Raw genomic sequence first — 17,957 nt, forward strand, 5'->3', positions numbered from 1 at the left:
TTTCATTAATTTTTAATAAAAATTTAAACGGATAATATAATTATAAAAATATTATTGATATAGAATTTTTTTATAAAAAAAATTAAGAATAAAATCGTAGAATTTTTACAGAGATTTTTTTTTAATCCCAACTAACAAACTTATCATTTAGAGTGAACACATGCAAATGGGTACACTTCATAGTAACTTAATTTATTTTGATTTAAGCAATGAAAGAAATAAAGAAGTGTAAGGCACATTAAGCATATATTTTAATTAGTAAATTAATTTTATATTTATCCTATATAACTTTAAATACATTAAATATTTATTAAAAATAAATTTTCAGTATGTGAGATAATATATATAAATATTTTATATTAAAATATTTCATTAAATATTTATAATTTTTAATATATAAAAAATTATAATTTATATTAATAATATTAAATAAAATAAATATTATATATTTTAATTTATAATTTTTTTACATTTAAAATTTTTATTTATTTATATAAAAGTGTTAATAAAAAGTAAATAATATGATTAAAAAAATATTATTAAAATAAAAATATATATTTTTAGTTGAACAAAAATTTATGGATTATATTATAATTTAGCGTTATATTTTTTATATTTAATTTAATTCTTTTAATTATAATTATGATTAATTAAAAAATATTCAGTTTAAATCGAAAAAATTGATTAAATTAAATTTAATTTTAAAAATTTTAATTATTTTAATTTGGTTTAGTTTTATCAGAAAAAAATCAAAAAAATTAAATCGAATCGATTAGGAATAATAATATATTATTTTCAATAATATATTGAGATTAGATCATATGAAAGTTAAAATATTCTAATTAAATTTTAAAATATTAAAAATAAAGTGTGAAAAATAAAAAATTTATTAAAAGTTCAAATCGATCAAACTGAATTGAATTGAACCGAATCAAATCAGTTCGATTCAATTTGATTTTCAATTAAAATCAATTCGGTTTGATTTTCAATTTATTCAGTTCGATTCGATTTTAAACAGAACCGACCGAATATTCCATTTAAAAGCCTCACATGAGCAACATGAACAATCCTTATCCTCTTCAAAAGCCTTCTTTATCTTCACCAGTTTACTCCACACACCACCACCACCACCACCACCACCACCAACACATGCTATTGATAATGAGTGCATCTGCAATAAATTCAAAGAATCATACTCATTTTAAGTAATGATTTGGGCTTCAATTTGCAATTTTATAATCATCTTTTAGTGAAAATAGTCACAAGAAACAAAGCTCTAAATCTCCCTTGATTGAGTATCAACCTCCAGTTCTGTGAGTCTATATATGCCCTAACAGCTTCTCTTTTTCTGTGAGCTATCCTTGAAAAGGAACCTTGATGCCCCACATCTGAAAAATCCCCAAAAGGGAAGATACCCCTCCTACACATATAACTCCATATATGCCAAATTACATTCACATGTCTTTGTTTCTACTGAAAAAGATAAATCTCCCTCTAGCTTTTGTTTACAGTTGGATCTCCACCAACTCTTCTTGCTGCTTATCCACAAAACACAACTCATCTTCTACTATATCATAATGCTTTGATTGCTATTCACTAAAATCCAACAGTTCATTGAGGTGCCTATCTGAAGTTTATCTCCCAAATTTTAGCTGCCATGAATCCGGTAATTCTCTTGTTTCTTTCATCTTTGTTTATCAAGTCATTATCTTCGAGGGTTGAGCCGGCTAAAATCAATGCCCATATCACTGTAATGGGTTTTGTTTATTGTGACATTTGCTCCAACAACAGCTTCTCCAGACACAGCTACTTCTTACCAGGTGACTAATTTTCCGACAACCCACAACTATTGCTTTATTACACATATTTTCAGGGAGATTTCCACATTCATGTGTGTGAATGTCGAACCAGGTGCAGGAGTCAGAATAGATTGCAAGTTCAAAGCAAGTTCACCGAAAACCAAAGAACAAGTATCATTCTCAGTAAACAGAACCACTAACAGGTATGGCGTCTATAAGTTGGAAGTACCTTCTGTTGATGGAATTGTGTGTGCTGAAGCAGCCATTGAATCTTCCTGCGAGGCAAGCTTAATGTGGAGTTCTTCTAAGTCCTGCAATGTTCCTGGATACAAATCCACATCAGATCAGATAGCAATCAAAGCCAGACATGCCAATCTCTGTATCTATAGCCTTAGTGCATTGACTTTTAGACCATCGAAAACTGATCTTACCTTATGTGGAAATTAAGAAGAAAGAAAATTTTCTGCAGTTCTTTCCACCTTTTATCAACAGTCTATGGCTTGCATCTGTCTAAATTTCCAATTTTTCTCTTTGGACTCTCCCTTCAATTCTGTCTTGCCTTCAAAACAAGTGCTGTTCTCATCACAATAATCTCCCAAGCCCATCACAGTTCTCTTCATTTGCTAATGCAGTATCTTGGAAGCTAAATGTTAGTTTTTTTAATATATATATATATATCTTTTCCCTGCTCTGCGCTCCAAACTAAGCCATAAAACTGATGGTAATATCAAGTAAAATTTGTTGGTTTGTACCTGCTCTTCTTTTTTCTCAATCTATTGTAGATTAAACTTCTGCTAGAACTCATACCATAGGTTAAACTTCAATCTTCAAATAGCTGAGCCTGCAAACAACTTCAACTACAGGCTACAGAGTGGGTTCTACGAGACGACATGGCTGCAAATACGTATAAGTCCTAAACACCTACAAATGAAACCTAACAGAAAAAACAATGTCAGTACAACAAGAGAATAATAAGAAATAGATGGAGGGGAAACATCCTGAGAAAACAGTCTGATTCTGGCTGAAGACACTTCAGCTATTGGTGTCACCATCCATCGCTTCTCATTTTTGGCTTTTGATTTGACCCAAGATAAGTCGTCAGAGTCCCCATTTCCTTTCCCTTCTTCTGCATTCTACTTCTCCAGTTGCAAGATGAGAAAGTTTTAGAAAAGCTGAATGCCATAATCAATAATTCAAGAAACATATATTTCATCCTAGAATAGACCTACAAAATAAAGAAAATGGCTAAGTTAAACAAACTTTTTTTAAATAAATTTGCAATCAGCAGAAACCCATCATGCCTCATAGCCGTCTAAAAGTGATGGTCATATGCAAGTCAAAGATCAACTCTCCATTTGATTTTGAAATCTGCATTTCAGGTCAAAGATTAACTTTATTGCATTTCAGTTCAGGAAACCCACTGCCGGGTCAGGGGAAGAAAGTTCACAAATTATTCTGTTTTTGGCATAATGGGCTAACAGTTTTCTCATGAGAACAAGCTTATATCAGCTAATAAACGAGTTAAAATTGATCAAAGACAAATCCATCACTCTCACTAGCACAACCAAGACCAATCCATAAACATATATAATACTAGTAGTCCAATACAACCAAGACCGATCCACCAATGAAAATTTAAACGCAAAAAAAATAAAACCATAAATAAAGATAACAAATCTTGTTAATTTCTCATATCTGCATCAATTCTTGGAAGATTTTCATGGCAGAAGCCGGCAATCCCAGAAGCACATTTATGCTTTTTCTCTCTTTACCATGTGATAAAAACAGGATCACTTCCTTCTCCGGCAAAGCCACAGGCCCTGACAGAATCGGCTCTCCCCAACCAAAATCTGTAGTGTGAAACGACAGCCTTGACCAAGTTGTTATCAGCAGAGTAGACGCCAATGAAGGCCTCGCTCTTGTCACTTCAAAATAATCAATGGCAGATCTCATGTATGAATCTGTAACCATTTTAATTGCATCCTGAACAAGCCCAACTGCACGTGACAATGGCTTCTCCAGCAGTTCGTCTGCTTGGCTCATAGAATTTGTCAGCACTATTCCATTTCCAAAGTACCCTTTTGGCAATGGTGGATTGAATTTTGGCCTCCCATCAACAGCAAATAGAAGCTTTGTTTGTTGATCAGGCAGCAACTTGAGTGCCTTGGTTCGAGCTCTCCACACAAATGCTGAGAGAGCTTCAAAAGTAGTGCACTTTTCAAGAGCTCCATCTTCCATAGCTTTGGTTTTGATTCTTTCAAGCATTTCAGGATTGAAACAGAAGGAATTGTAGAGCATTTCATCAGCTTTGTAAAGGCTGTTGGTGTTGGATTTGTCTTCTATTTCTGCAAATTCTTGATGAAGATACTCTATCTTTGGTGGGTTCCTGGATTTAAGAATGCTTCTGTCTGTAAATGGAGGGACAGAAAGTGGTAAGCCTCTAGCTGTTTCGCCCCATGAGTTTACAAACTCCATTGCACCAATTCCATCAAACATGCAATGATTCATGCACAATCCAAGAACAAATCCTCCACATTTGAACTTCGTCACCTTCAAGAACAAAAAGAAGTTGCTTCTTTTAAGATCATACATATGCAGATTATTATTAAGGGCAAGCAGCGCTTGATTCAAATTGAAATAATTAATTTAGTCGAATTAATTTAAAAATTTAGTTTGATTATATTTTGTTCAGTTTAATTTTTATAAAAAAATTTGACAAAATTAAACCGAATCAATTAGTTATAATATTACTGCCGTTTTGATGATACAAGAGATCACACCTTGATCAAAATTTAATTAAACTTTAGAATACTAAAATTAAAATATAAAAATTAAAAATTTATTAAAAATTAAACCGATAAAACTGAATTTAATTAAATCGAATTAAATTCTTTGATTCAAATCAATTTCTCTTTTAATTTTAAACCAAATATGCACCCCTGCATATTATACTTGAAAACGAAAACAAAGTTGGAAAAGTTGAAAAACCTGAGCCACGAGAGGAGGCATCTGCAGAATGTTCTTTGCATCAGGAATGTCATAAACAAGCTTCCCAAGAGTGTCTGGATCAGGTTTTGTAATGTCTCCAATGTCTTCCAATCCACAGTTCGCTTCAGCTTCAACGAAAACAGCACCTTCTCCAGTGCAATTTATAATAAGCTTTCCCTCGGAGCTTATTGTGAGCCTCCCTGCAAGAGGATAGTAATGAACAAGAACTTTTTCCAAGGCACTCTTGATAACTTCTGCAGCATTTTCATTCCCTTTCTCATCTGACTTGAAGCAGTAGACTGTTCGGACAATCACTGCAATGTTTTGATCAAGATTTGACAGAAAATAGAGACCTTTCTCTGTCTCCTTTTCTGGAGCAACCAGAGTTGGCTCTCCTTGTTTCACAGTGAGTTGAAACGCATTGCCGTTTGAGTTCTCCATTGCTGCAACCTTCTCAACCTCCACAACCTGAGCTCAAACAAAACAAAGAAAATAGCATTAATATTACAGTAGCCTGCAGAGAACTAGAGTTTAAATGCAAAATTTATTGAATGAAAAAGACCACAAACCATGTGAAGAAGCTTGGGAAATTTCTAAAGGAAGTTAACTGAGCAAATCCCCAGAACCCAGGACAGAATAGATAATTCCAGTAACTGAAAAATGATAATTGTATTTAAACCTGAAATCTGTCACAGGTTTTGAATTAGTAACCAATGGTTTTATATATGGAAAGAGGGTGGCCCAACTCTAATAAGCCAGATTAAATAATTCCCACCATATCTTAACGAATATTAATTCTAGAAAATTCAATAAATAAGTTAATTTTACTTCTTTAAGTAAGTGAGAAAATTGTGAAAGGACAGGTGTCAGTCCTTGATTGGGAATGGTGTCTTCCAAGATGTATCTGTAGCAAGTACTGTTGAATTTTAGAGAGAGAAAAACGTGGAAAATAGTTTTGTTTTATGGATTATTGTTTTGGTGATGTGGGTGAGAGTAGGCCACTGATCAATGGATCAACCATTATCAGAATGGTCTGTTTGAGTTTGTTTGGTGGGGTTGGCATCCCAAATTTTGCAAGCTTGATTCTCTTCAAATAGTCCCTATAAGGAAAAGTTTATTTCGTTGATTTTTATGATTTAAAAATACGTTACAATATCCCAAAAATCTTAAAAATCTACTCATTAGCTATTATGTTAATTTTAATAATTAAATATTTTACCATTTAATTTTTATAATTTAAAAAATTTTATTAAATAAATATTAAATTTTATAAAAAGTTTATTAATTAATTTTTTATTGAAAATATTTAACGATTAAAATTAATAAAAAAAATTAATTAATAAATTTTTTAAAATTTTGTAAATGTTTAATATTTTTTTAAAATAAAAAAAGTAATTAGTTAATTTTTTATAATATAAAAATCAAATAATAATTTTTCTATTTTTTTTAACTGATACTTAACACAATATTTAATAAATATATAAATAGAGCTAAAACCGTCCAGTCGAAATGGTTAAAGTATTTCCTGAAATTTATCTGGAAATATAGGGATTGAGTCTCCCAAACTACTTTCCTCGTAGTTGCTCTGCAGTGGATATTGTAAAAAAAATAAAGTTAGTTAGCTATTTTTTTATAATAATTTTATAATAGAAATAAATCAAATTAAATCTGTGTATTTTTTTTCAAGAATTAAATAAGTTTAATTTAATTTTTTTACTAAATAAATCTCTAAATTTTAGATTTAAAGCTAATAAGTTTTGATATAATATAATATTATTTTTTATAATTTAAAATATCAAAAATTTAATATTTTATTAACATAAAATTAAAAAGAAATACAGAAAAATAATAAATAATTTTTAAAATTATAAAAAATATATTTAATTATTAACAAATAATATTTATTAAATCATGATCCATTTAAAATTTATCTGATAAAAAAAGAATTAATTTTATTTGTCCTTCAAATGAAAATACAAAAATTTAATTAGATTAATATATAATCTTTTCATTTCAGATTAGTATATAAAGAACTGATTATTAATGTTGTACAATGCAAAACAAGTGAGATTACTTAAGATTATGGTAAGAATATATTAAAAAAATTAAGTGTGTTTATAATTAAAATATATTAAATTTAATTAGAGAAAGTTGATGAGTATAAAAACAAGCCAACCAATAAACACAAGGATTATCTTCCCGATATACACACCTAATCTAAACTCTCCGGCTTCTATTCATCAAAGAAAGGATAGGGAAAATAGGAGATTCACCGTAGCTTAAATCACAATCTCTACCAGCAATGTATTCGCCTAAACCTAAAAAAAAAGGAAATTTACAAACTCACCGTAAAGATTCGTAGATTTTAAAAAATATATTAAAATATATTTAATATTTTAAAAATTTATTAATTAACTTTTTTTATTAATTTTAATAATTAAATATTATAAAAAAATAAAATACTTTTAATATAAAAAATTAATTAATAAATTTTTTGCAAATTTAATAAACTAATTAATAATTTTTTTAAATAATAAAAATTAATTAATAAAATATTTAACGATTAAAATTAATAAAAAATTTAATAAATTAATTAATGAACTTTTTAAAACTGACATTTTGATGTAATTAAATTTTTTTATAATGAAAAAAATAAAGAGTAATTTCTCAAAAAAATTCTCTTTCAAGATGGATTGGCTGGACAGACTGCTAGATTGCTCAACCACCACTTACCTAAAATGGAAACCACAAGCAATCCCAAGCCCCTCGCAACACTCCAAAGCGCAGCATCCAACAAATCACAAGAATTGGGACTGCAACCCAAGCCATCTAACTTCCGTCTTTTTAACTACTCTCAAACTCAAACAATGGAAAATATGAAATATATTCTTTACGAAACAAACAAAGCCTGCATTATGTTCATATTTATTCAACAATTCATAACAGCATATCAATTGCTCATCTTAGTCATACCTAAGCTGAAAGAAATCAGGATAGCTTCCCATTTGTCTGAAAATATTGTGATCATGTCGTTTTGCCAGTCAGAGGAATGAAACACAATGAAGCTGTAGTTGTTACGAACGAAACATGTCATGAGCGATCCAATTCATACCAGGCATTGTACTTTATCCAGGATGAACATTATCCTTTTTAGTAGCTCAAACACCCTTCTATATGATATATTGTAGATTTACAGACGGATAAAGACGCTGCAAAACCTTCAAAAATAAAAATAATAATAATAATGACAATAATGCTTAACCGCACTTGTTGAGACAAGCAGTTCCTTCTTCTAGATAATCCTCCCTACTAATCCAGAACTCTGGAGCATCCTGTATAGTTTTCCATTATAAACAGATGTGAGTTGATGAATTAATACTGGTTTGAATGTAAGTGTTGGGAAGAAGTTGAAACTGTCATCAACAAAACGATTGAAGCAGAAACAGCAGAAAGTCAGGCATTTACCTTCATAATTCCAGCAAGTACTGCACCTCCAAGGTAGACCATATGCTTTCTCCGTGGTGGATCTTCAATCCGCAATCGCAGCTTCTGTTTGTCAGAGGAGGAGCATAAGACAAACAACACAGATAGGCGCCAAAAACTCATCCGGACAATTATAGCCATGTTTCCTAAGCTGCGACCTTGGTTATGTGCAGTTCAATATAAATTATTCTGAAAGTGATTATTACTCATGGAAGATCTGGGATACGTGGAAAGTTCTGAAATTTCAAGAATAGCTTATTCTAATATATTTATAAAGTATATGGACTTCATTAGATTTTTTATGCCGAATTTTTTTCATAAAAAAAAAAAAACTATTTTATCAAACAACAAAATCTGCCCATACACTAATTTGGTACAAAGTTAGTGGCAACTAGAGCGACCCAGCTGTTGTGTCCTTTCAAATAGGTACCCAACCTGCAGTTGAAATTTCCAACCAGACATGCAGCAAAATGTTTTGTACAAACTATAAGCTGGTGAATTGTAAGGATCTACTCTTTTGGAGATTGCCTCAAATATGATGTCAATATATTAGTTTACTTTGACATCAAACTAGGTACAAGAGAACACAAGTTTAGCAAAACAAAAATGAGCATGATTATTATTTCTACTTCAAAGTTGAAGCATAAGAGACTTAAATCTTACCTTTAAACCATCTTTGTTTCCCTTAAGAACAACTTCAAGATAGCGATCCAGTATTTCTTTCTCCAGGCTGAACTAATACGTAAATTATTTAGTGATTCCTCTTTGCTAACATTGCCTTAAATGCACAGCCATATAAAGATGCAAACAAATAAATGATAGAAGCTGCTCACTTCACATTTAAGAAAGGTCGTGAAATACAGCACAACCAGGTTTCCATAAATTGAACATTGTATCTTACAAAAGTAACAAAGAGCAAACAGAAGAATTTGAATTATGTGCAGGCAGACTGGCTAAACAACAAACGATTTCTCAACTTTTTTTGCTGCATGCTTTATCCGTCTAACCATCTGTAGATGTGTTAAATGTCAGACAGGGGCATGGAGAAAATGACCCAATAAGTCTCCAGCCATAAGTGCATTAAGTTATAATGTGAATATGCAAAACTGATTTTAATGCATTTTAAGTCATCAAATTCAATGTAAATCTAAGTATTCCATGTAAACAAGGAACCATCATAATAAAGTACCTTGTCTTAAAAAGAAAGCAAACCCATAAGAGAAACAGGAATTAGAAATATTACCGACTAGGTAAACCAGGATACATGGTGCTCCCTCCACTTAATACTATATGCTGGTAGAGCTGCAAAATGTAAAGCAAATCGGTAGTTAGAATTTCATAGCATAGAGTATACATGCATAACACATAGAAAAGATGCAAAACTGTAACCCAACAGTTATCTGTGACTCACTCCAGAGCTCAGATCATAGCCTTAACTCCTAAGTCCTAACCACTTCACCTGGGGATTTATCAAATGAACCTAAAAGCATCTAAAGCATAGTTAACACAAGCTGAAACATAAAAAAAAGATGGCATGGTAAATGGAAATGGGGTGTATTCAGGAAAAATGACAAACATAAAACAAAAAACAAAATTACAGTTGTTGCTTCACTCAAGTGAAAACATATCATGCACAAAAATGGCATAAGGAAATGAACAAACTTTTAGAAGAAATTGAAACAAGACAAGGACACAATTCTAATGTAAAAGCAATGGACTACTGAAACATCCATACCTTGCATCAAAATCAAACCAATAAAATAACATTTTCTACAAAATAGAAAGGAATTCATGCATCCTTACCAAAAAACCAAAAAAGAAAAAGGATGCAAAACTTTTAAATTCAAAAAAATGAAACATGAAATGAAGTGTTAACAAACAGTCCTAGTACCATCATTCGGTTGTCAATATCCATTTCCTGGATGCAGCGAAAAACCATATCGGCCATCCCATCACCTTCTACATCTATAAGGTCCTGCAGGAAAGGCACACCTCATAATTTTCAGAACTGCCAAACTACCATTCATTGTTGTAATTGCATGGCCTCATAGATCTCTGGCAGGCTTAAGTTCAAATTGTTACATTGAATTTTATACACTTATAATATGATCTCAAAAATAGTTTCATGCAATTAAGAACTTGAGTAATAAAAAATTAAATTTTAAAAGTACTTGTGCCTTCTGGTCACTTAAGCTAATCTCCAGTGGTAAACCATTAACATCTTTCACAATGCACATGGTTTTCTGATGAACTGATACAGATTTTGCAAGCTTATGAAGTAATACAGATTTTGCAAGCTTATGGATTTGTAATTTTTTGCCTTCAATAAATTCTTATTATGCATTTAACTTTTGTATGTAGTTTATTGGTTAGTGGTGGAGTCTGATAATAGATTTTCTCTTCAAACCACTCACTAACCAATGACATACTATATTTATTACTTTTTATGCTATGCTTATTTACCACGTGCATTCTGCTAATTAGTTCATAATTTTAGCGGTCCCTAGTGGCTTGTTTTATTCTGAAGTTCCTTATTCAAAAGCCCATATGCCATTGTGCATATGTGGAAAAAATAGTTCCACCTTAAGTCGTTAAAATCAACTCAACAAGAGCTCCGGAAGAAAGGAAAAAAAACTCAACAAGAGAACTTATAAAACTAGAATGTATATTTGCCATAATCTTTTTGCTCAAGTCCTTCATTGTATGAAATTTGTGTCAAAATATCACGTTGCAAAAGCAAAAAAAGTTCTATTCAAAATTTTCATTCTGGCAAAGATGATCAACAGCTTTTTAAAACATACCACAGCTGAAAACATTTAAAGCTTAAATAAGTTACTGAGCAAATAGTTAAACTTCCCGAAAAGCAAATCAGATACTCAGTTTATCCAGGCTAATTAAAGTTTCAAGAACATGTTTAGTAACATGAAGGTACTAAAAAAAATGAAAAAAAGAAATTAATATATATGGACTCCATAACAAGACAACCACATTATGGATATTTGTGCCAAACCATTTGCATTGAAAAATTTACAGAAAGACTTGAAAATGACAATAAATTGGAGACATTGGCTTACCGGTGTAAAAAGGGCCTCAGGTGCCTGGAATCGCTCAGTGCCTACTTTTATCACCCTTCCGTCTGGTAGCTGATAAATTAACACTTATTGGTATATTATTATTCAATCGAGTATATATCTGCTTTAAAATTAAAGAAGCTACATGATACCAAATCAAAACCCAGAAGCACCACAAACAGCTACATTTTGTATCACATTCAACACAATAAATGAACTAGAGTCGGTCATAACTTGAAGGAGTAGTTGTCTGGTTCTGGGGTTACATTCAGACTTCCAGAGTACTAGTTTCAACTTTTTCCAAGCAATAGATGAACATAATGTAATGAAATATTCAATTAAAAACAAAAAGTAAGAATTAAACAAGACAGAGTTGCAATGTCACAAGTAGAGGCAATATGATATAAAGGTAAATGATCTACTAAATACAGACATGCCCCAACAAAAAGTATGCAGTATTGGACCATTGGTTGCTTGCCTGACACATACATATGCCCGACGTGCAACCAATGCATATTAAACACAAAAAGGAAATGAAAATGGAAAATGTCTGATATTTATATCCAATCGACCTTTTATTCATTGAAAACACCTGTTAGTCACTTTTTCTCATAATATACGTGTTTTGGTTTGCTTCATATTAACAATAAGAAAATTAAAAGCATATTAAACAAAAAAAAAAAACTAAATATCAAAAGTAGAATCTTAAACCATAAAAACCTTTAGGATAACTGCATTGGAGAAAAGTAGATTACTCAATAACTGTGTTTACTAATTTACTATTATTAGCCTGCGAATTATAATGTGTAATGAATGACGCATTTAAGTTTCACATTAATGTCAAACATTTTCTCATACATTATGAATACACTTTTTTTCTCCACCTGCAAAAGAAATTTTTTTAATATTATTAACAGAAATTTTCTTTTCCTTTCTAATTTTTGTGATTATCTTTTTTATATACACTTTTACAAATAATACTAAAACACTGATATTTTTAATGAACTAAAATATTTAATATAAAAAAATAGATATAGTACATGTTAAGTTATCAAATGGATATTATCATATAATTTTCTTATAATGTGTCCCTAATATATTGTATTTTGATTTTTGTAAGAATCTTTGTATCCCATGGCCATGTCCATGTACATGCACCGAGTCCCAATTGATATTATCAAATGAATAATGAATAGTGAGTCCTTAAGTCCAACTCTTGTTTCTTCAACATTCATTAAGGCCATGTCTACAAATATATCAATTTTGATAACTGAGCAGAAAATAGAAAGATTAAAAAAAATAACAAAAGAATGAACTTACAGTGTAGTTCTTAACAAGGATTGTGGTCTCAAGTCCCAATTGATACTCCCTTTTGTAATCATAACTAAAGGAAAAGGGATTTAGATTCCAATCTTACATCAACAAAATTAAAATATGATATATAGCAGTATATCATTTCTTTGTTCACCTTATATAGCAGAGTTTTTCTTTGATTTCCCTTACAGTCTCAAAATCAGCAGTTCTATTCATTGCATACCTACAGTTAACAGCCTTGCTCTGGTTAAAAGAGGTACATCTGATCAACAAAATTAATAAGCATATTTATCATACGAAAATTTGACACTCACCCTCTCCGTGAAAGTAAATCAACAAGATAGGAAGTAATGTGCCGACCAGCTACATTCATTCGTTTAGTCAGATGAGGAAATGAGTAGCCATCAACAACAGGAACCTAGGAAGAAAAAGGTTAAGTAGTTTAGCCTTGGGATTATTTTAAGTGATGCACCCAGCCATAGACAGACATACAATATACACAAGTTTTATCCCTAGGTTCATTGTATAAACAGCAGTGGAACAACGAGTAATCAGCATCCTAAATACTGAAATTGCATAGGCTTTTATGAGGAAAACAGGCATGTTGATTGTTTGCTATGGGAACTGCACAAACAGTAAAGAAAGCAGCACAGTTAACTCAATATAGTCTTAGTCCATTTTAAAAAGAAAAATTAATGAGCTCCAGATAATATATAAAATATTACTGAAAAAATTTTATATTTTATGCATCATTAAGGAGCTAATCAGCCCTAAGAAACACAATGATAACACTTGAGGAACAACAATTGAAATGACAAAATGGAGAGTTGCAATGGAAAACATTACTCCTGAAAAATAGTGTGAGGGATTAGTTTACCACATGAGTGACACCATCACCAGAGTCGATGACTAATCCTGTCAGTAAACCTGTGAGAAATAAGGTAACGCTTAAGCACACGTACAAAGAGGACAAATAAACAAGGAATGTTGTAGTCAAGCAATATCAGTAGAAGCAACAACAATTGACCATTTTCATAAAAATAGCATCAGTAATTTCCAAGATTCAAAGGGCCGTTCTCCAACTCTCCATCACATTATGAAATACAATATGTTGATCAATAAAATATAAACCTTCAATCATCTCCACATGCACCTTGGGCATACAATGTTAAAACAGCCTGGATTTGGATGAAGACACCGGCAAAGTTATATGTCTCAAACATGGTCTCAACCTATATAATCAAGACAAAGTCAAACATAAATAAGGAGTATGTGAACCATTAAGTAACTTAGAATAACATCAATTGTACTGAAAAACATAATCTAACAGTAAAAGATTGGATTGCTAACCATTTTTTCACGATTCTTTGAAGGATTAAGAGGTGGATCTGTGAGTAAAATTTTACATGCTGTTGGGTCTACCTGTTGAAGAGAATGAAAAAACGAAGTGTTTTTATGATACGATGAAATTATACCAAAAAAAACCCTTAAAACTGTAGGTTTCCAGGGAAAAGCACCAGAATTTTACTTTAAGTTCATTGAAAAATGCATGGTCCCAAACATGACCCATGTCATCCCAGTTCTGAATTATTCCATTGTTAACAGGATAAGATATATCCAGTTGATGCCTCAAGTCAGCACAAGCTTCTCCAACAACAATATCCTGATTGAAAACCAAAAATAACAGCACATCAAAAACAATAAAATGCTAATTTGTATGGTTTTCTTTGAGATCGGGATGCATATGACGAAAATACACAGAAGGTTAATACATGACATAGTGAAAGTCCAACAAAATGTCTTCACCTTCAACTGTTCTTCCATGAGAGATTCCTCATACCGTAGCATGGGCCTTCCCACCACACAAGGGAATACAGAGGTGGGAAAATTCTCTCCAGCAAATCCACACTTTACATACTGCATTGAATAAATCAAGTTATACGAAGTGAAGAAAATCAGTAAATGGGAAAGAATTGATAAATATGTGATGTGTCAGTGCATCGAGTGGTAGAACATATTTCTCACTGTACCTCAATGAAATAGTTAAGCACAAACTTCATCAAACGCCAGGACTTTTTTGGTGCATGTAACAGAATAACTGAACAAGTATGGTTCACTTATATTTTCAATCTATGTTATCTTTTAAACCTAAGTCATACTAAATTAAAAGATATTATGTATGTAATAATTCTTGCAAATGTTATAAATTAAGACAAAAATAAAATTATCAAAAAAATTGTTAGTTCTATGGAATTGTACCCATCTAAATTTGAATCAAGTTTAGTAACAGCTAATCTATTCCCATCCTATTCCATGTCATTATGCCAACCAAACGAAGGCAATGGTCATGCATGTCATTTCTACCTCTTAATTTCACAATCACAATGCCAGTTGGCAAGCTCTTGTAATCCATGCATGTTTATGCGGCATGAAAAAATATCAAAATAAGAGATTCAAGTGCTTTATCAAATATTGATCCTTATCTAAATCCCACAGTATTATGAATCACACCTTAACATTTTTAGGTTTTTTTTTTTCAAAATTTGGTGACTATTTGTGATTCCTTTCATTCCAAAAGGCAATTAGATTGTTTCAAATCCTAACACGATAAAAACAGGGAACATACCTCTAAGAATATCAAAACCTTCCCAATTGAAGAACAAATATTTGCAAAAAACTCTTGCAAAAGAAATAAAACAGAACTGCTTAAAACAGATGAAGAAATGAAATGAACGTTGCTAGATGCCACCCTAAGCTAAAACCTAAATAGCAAGAGTTATCTGCACTGAGTAATAACAAGGTAATCGCCCCCACTTCCCATAATTGGATAAGTATCCTATGAAATCGGAAGAATAATTTCTAAGAAAGGGAGAATTACAGTGTTCGTATCAGATCCAAACACATAGGAACAATAGAAATACGAAAATTTTTGAAGTATGATGTTGCAGCTAGGAGTGGAATCAAGATCGGAAAAAAAGAAGTAATACAAAAAAATGATTTGGAGGAGGGTACCCCAGTGCCATTGTCGCAGACGACGACGTTTCTGTTGTCCATGGCCCGGCAGTGGCAGGTGCTACTATGCAGTAGAGGCGTAGGGATTGATCGTCGACACTGCACTTTCTTCAGCTTCGGAGGTAGCTCAAATTGAACTGGCGTATGTTTCAGCCCTGTCCGGTGACCAGTCTCTTTCTCTAGCTATTCGTTTTTTCTACCCGTTATTTTAGTTGGAAAGATTTTATAAAAAAAAAAAGTCCAAATTTTTTGAGACAGTCAAATATTATTGTAAATTACAGTTTATTCTTTTAATATTTAATAAATATTTATATTTTTAAATTAAATTATTATAATTTTATTTAATTAATAAAATATTTTTTTAATGTAAATTTATCTTTTTAATTAAAATTAATCTTTATCTTTTTAATTAAAATTAATCTTTATATTTTTATAAATTAATCTCTAAATATTTTACTTTGCTCTAATTAAACTAATAAATAAATAAATTATTGAGAATGAAAAAAAAAAGTTAAATAGAAAAAAATTTTCGTCTGAATATACATTATCTTTAAGATTCTTAATTTTATTTTATTATCAAATATAAAATACAAAAATTTAATAATTATGAAAGATTAATTTATAAAAAATATAAATATTTACTTATAAATATTTATAATATTTAGATATTAATATATAAAAAATGATAATTATAATTAAGATTCTATTTATTTACAGAATATAATTTATATTTAAAAAATATTTTTTATAATTTAAAAAATATTTTCTATAAAAAATATTTTCGTATAAAATAGTTTTCAATAAAATAATTTTATATATAGAAAATTCATAATATTTAATTTATTTTAGTTTGTTATTTTTTATCTTCATGTAAAAAAATAATAATATGTGTTATTTTACTTTAGTTTAATATATAAATAAATTAATGTCATTAAATAAGTAGAATTGAAATTAAAATATGTAAAATCAACTTATTTACAGAAAAAAAATCATGTTTAAATATAATTAAAATAAATTATAGAAACTTTTTTTTATGTAATTTAAAGTGATATTTATAAACTTTTGACACCATAATTTTATGAAAGTTTTAAACTAACTCAAAACCTTTAGTTGATTCTCGGTTACTGTAGGTCACACACTCAACATTTAGTTCAAATTATAATTGATTCTAATTATTAAAATTTATTATCATTTGGTAATTTTATTTTTTTTATTGTAAGTCTTTTATTTTATAAATAATTTTTATTTCTATTAACTTTATTCATAGTTCTGTTAATGGGGTAATTCATGCACTTAGCTCGAATTAACGATAGTATTCCAGGTTTAGTTGAATTTTTTTTCTAATTATATTTTTTAATTGATCATTTTTGAAAGTTAATAAAATTTCTGTTTTTTTATTTAAAAAAATGATATTTATTATAAACTTATTTAAATTGAATGTCAATAAGTTAAATTTATTACAAATTAAAAGTAGGTTGTATTAAATTTAATGATACGCTGATTAAAGTAATAGGAAAAATAATTTCATCGTTTTTAAAAAAGTTATTTTTATATTTAAAAATTTATGGGCACCTAATATATTTTTGTTTTGAATTATAATAGTTTTTATTCCGGCTCCGTACTCTCGTCTTTTTATTTTTTCTAAACCTAATTTATTCTTTTCCCTCCTCGTGAAAAATAATTTGTATCAATTGGTTATCGATAAAAAAGAAGATGATGTTCTTATTAAGAGTTCCAGAAATATTTCGATCGTCACTTATAATTTTTGTAGGGTGATGATATTTCTCACATAAAATTCAATCAATTTTTAGAATATACAAACCACTTTGGCAGATTTATGACGAAAATTATTGGACAGTTATTATATTGAAGGATTTGGTTCCAAGTTACAAACTAGACATTTTATTTTTTATGGAAATAAAAACTCTTAGTTCTCGTATGAAATTTTTTCGTAATTTTTCACATTTTGATGGTTGTTTCTCAGTTAATAGTCAATAGATAAAGATTATGAGGAGGTCTTTCGTTAACGTGTAACAGTTATGGGTCTGTTTCTATTGTTGACTTTTCTTCAAATTTTATTGATTCGATTTGTTTCGGAAGGTAATATTTAATGGAAGGTTTACTAGTTATTATGGTTTACAGAATCGCAACGGTAACGTCAGTCTTGAAACCTTATTCGAGATTTGTCTCACAGAAACTCTTTTCTGTGGTTTTGTTCGGGAGATTTTAATGATTTATACTCAAGAGATGAGAAAGAAAGAAGAGTATTTTTGCCAAATTATAGGGGTTT

General features: G+C 30.1%; 3 protein-coding genes across 4 annotated transcripts; 1 reads left to right on the top strand and 2 right to left on the bottom strand.

Moving 5' to 3' along the window:
* Positions 1 to 1,299: 1,299 nt before the first annotated feature.
* On the top strand, positions 1,300 to 2,267 carry LOC110612996 (pollen-specific protein-like At4g18596). Of its 2 annotated transcripts, XM_021753888.2 has the most exons (3): positions 1,300 to 1,820; positions 1,912 to 2,002; positions 2,087 to 2,267. In XM_021753888.2, the coding sequence occupies exons 1-3, from the start codon at positions 1,658 to 1,660 to the stop codon at positions 2,244 to 2,246; spliced, it is 414 nt and encodes a 137-aa protein (XP_021609580.1). In that variant the 5' UTR covers positions 1,300 to 1,657; the 3' UTR covers positions 2,247 to 2,267. The 2 variants fall into 2 exon arrangements, with proteins under 2 accessions (XP_021609580.1, XP_021609579.1); XM_021753887.2 differs by having other exon boundaries at positions 1,353 to 1,820; positions 1,912 to 2,267.
* A 204-nt stretch (positions 2,268 to 2,471) lies between these two features.
* LOC110612991 (omega-hydroxypalmitate O-feruloyl transferase) lies at positions 2,472 to 5,513 on the bottom strand. The gene is made up of 3 exons (XM_021753882.2): positions 5,357 to 5,513; positions 4,788 to 5,255; positions 2,472 to 4,349 (listed from the first exon to the last, which is right to left on the bottom strand). The coding sequence occupies exons 1-3, from the start codon at positions 5,357 to 5,359 to the stop codon at positions 3,489 to 3,491; spliced, it is 1,332 nt and encodes a 443-aa protein (XP_021609574.2). The 5' UTR covers positions 5,360 to 5,513; the 3' UTR covers positions 2,472 to 3,488.
* A 2,134-nt stretch (positions 5,514 to 7,647) lies between these two features.
* On the bottom strand, positions 7,648 to 15,867 carry LOC110612995 (actin-related protein 2). Its single transcript, XM_021753885.2, has 15 exons — positions 15,668 to 15,867; positions 14,462 to 14,572; positions 14,184 to 14,318; positions 14,006 to 14,077; positions 13,809 to 13,887; positions 13,533 to 13,582; positions 12,970 to 13,073; positions 12,810 to 12,878; positions 12,662 to 12,725; positions 11,345 to 11,413; positions 10,162 to 10,245; positions 9,514 to 9,572; positions 8,934 to 9,000; positions 8,253 to 8,336; positions 7,648 to 8,119 (listed from the first exon to the last, which is right to left on the bottom strand). The coding sequence occupies exons 1-15, from the start codon at positions 15,707 to 15,709 to the stop codon at positions 8,045 to 8,047; spliced, it is 1,164 nt and encodes a 387-aa protein (XP_021609577.1). The 5' UTR covers positions 15,710 to 15,867; the 3' UTR covers positions 7,648 to 8,044.
* Between the last annotated feature and the right edge of the window lie 2,090 nt (positions 15,868 to 17,957).

This window comes from Manihot esculenta, chromosome 4 (assembly GCF_001659605.2).
Source record: "Manihot esculenta cultivar AM560-2 chromosome 4, M.esculenta_v8, whole genome shotgun sequence".
NCBI lineage: Eukaryota > Viridiplantae > Streptophyta > Magnoliopsida > Malpighiales > Euphorbiaceae > Manihot > Manihot esculenta.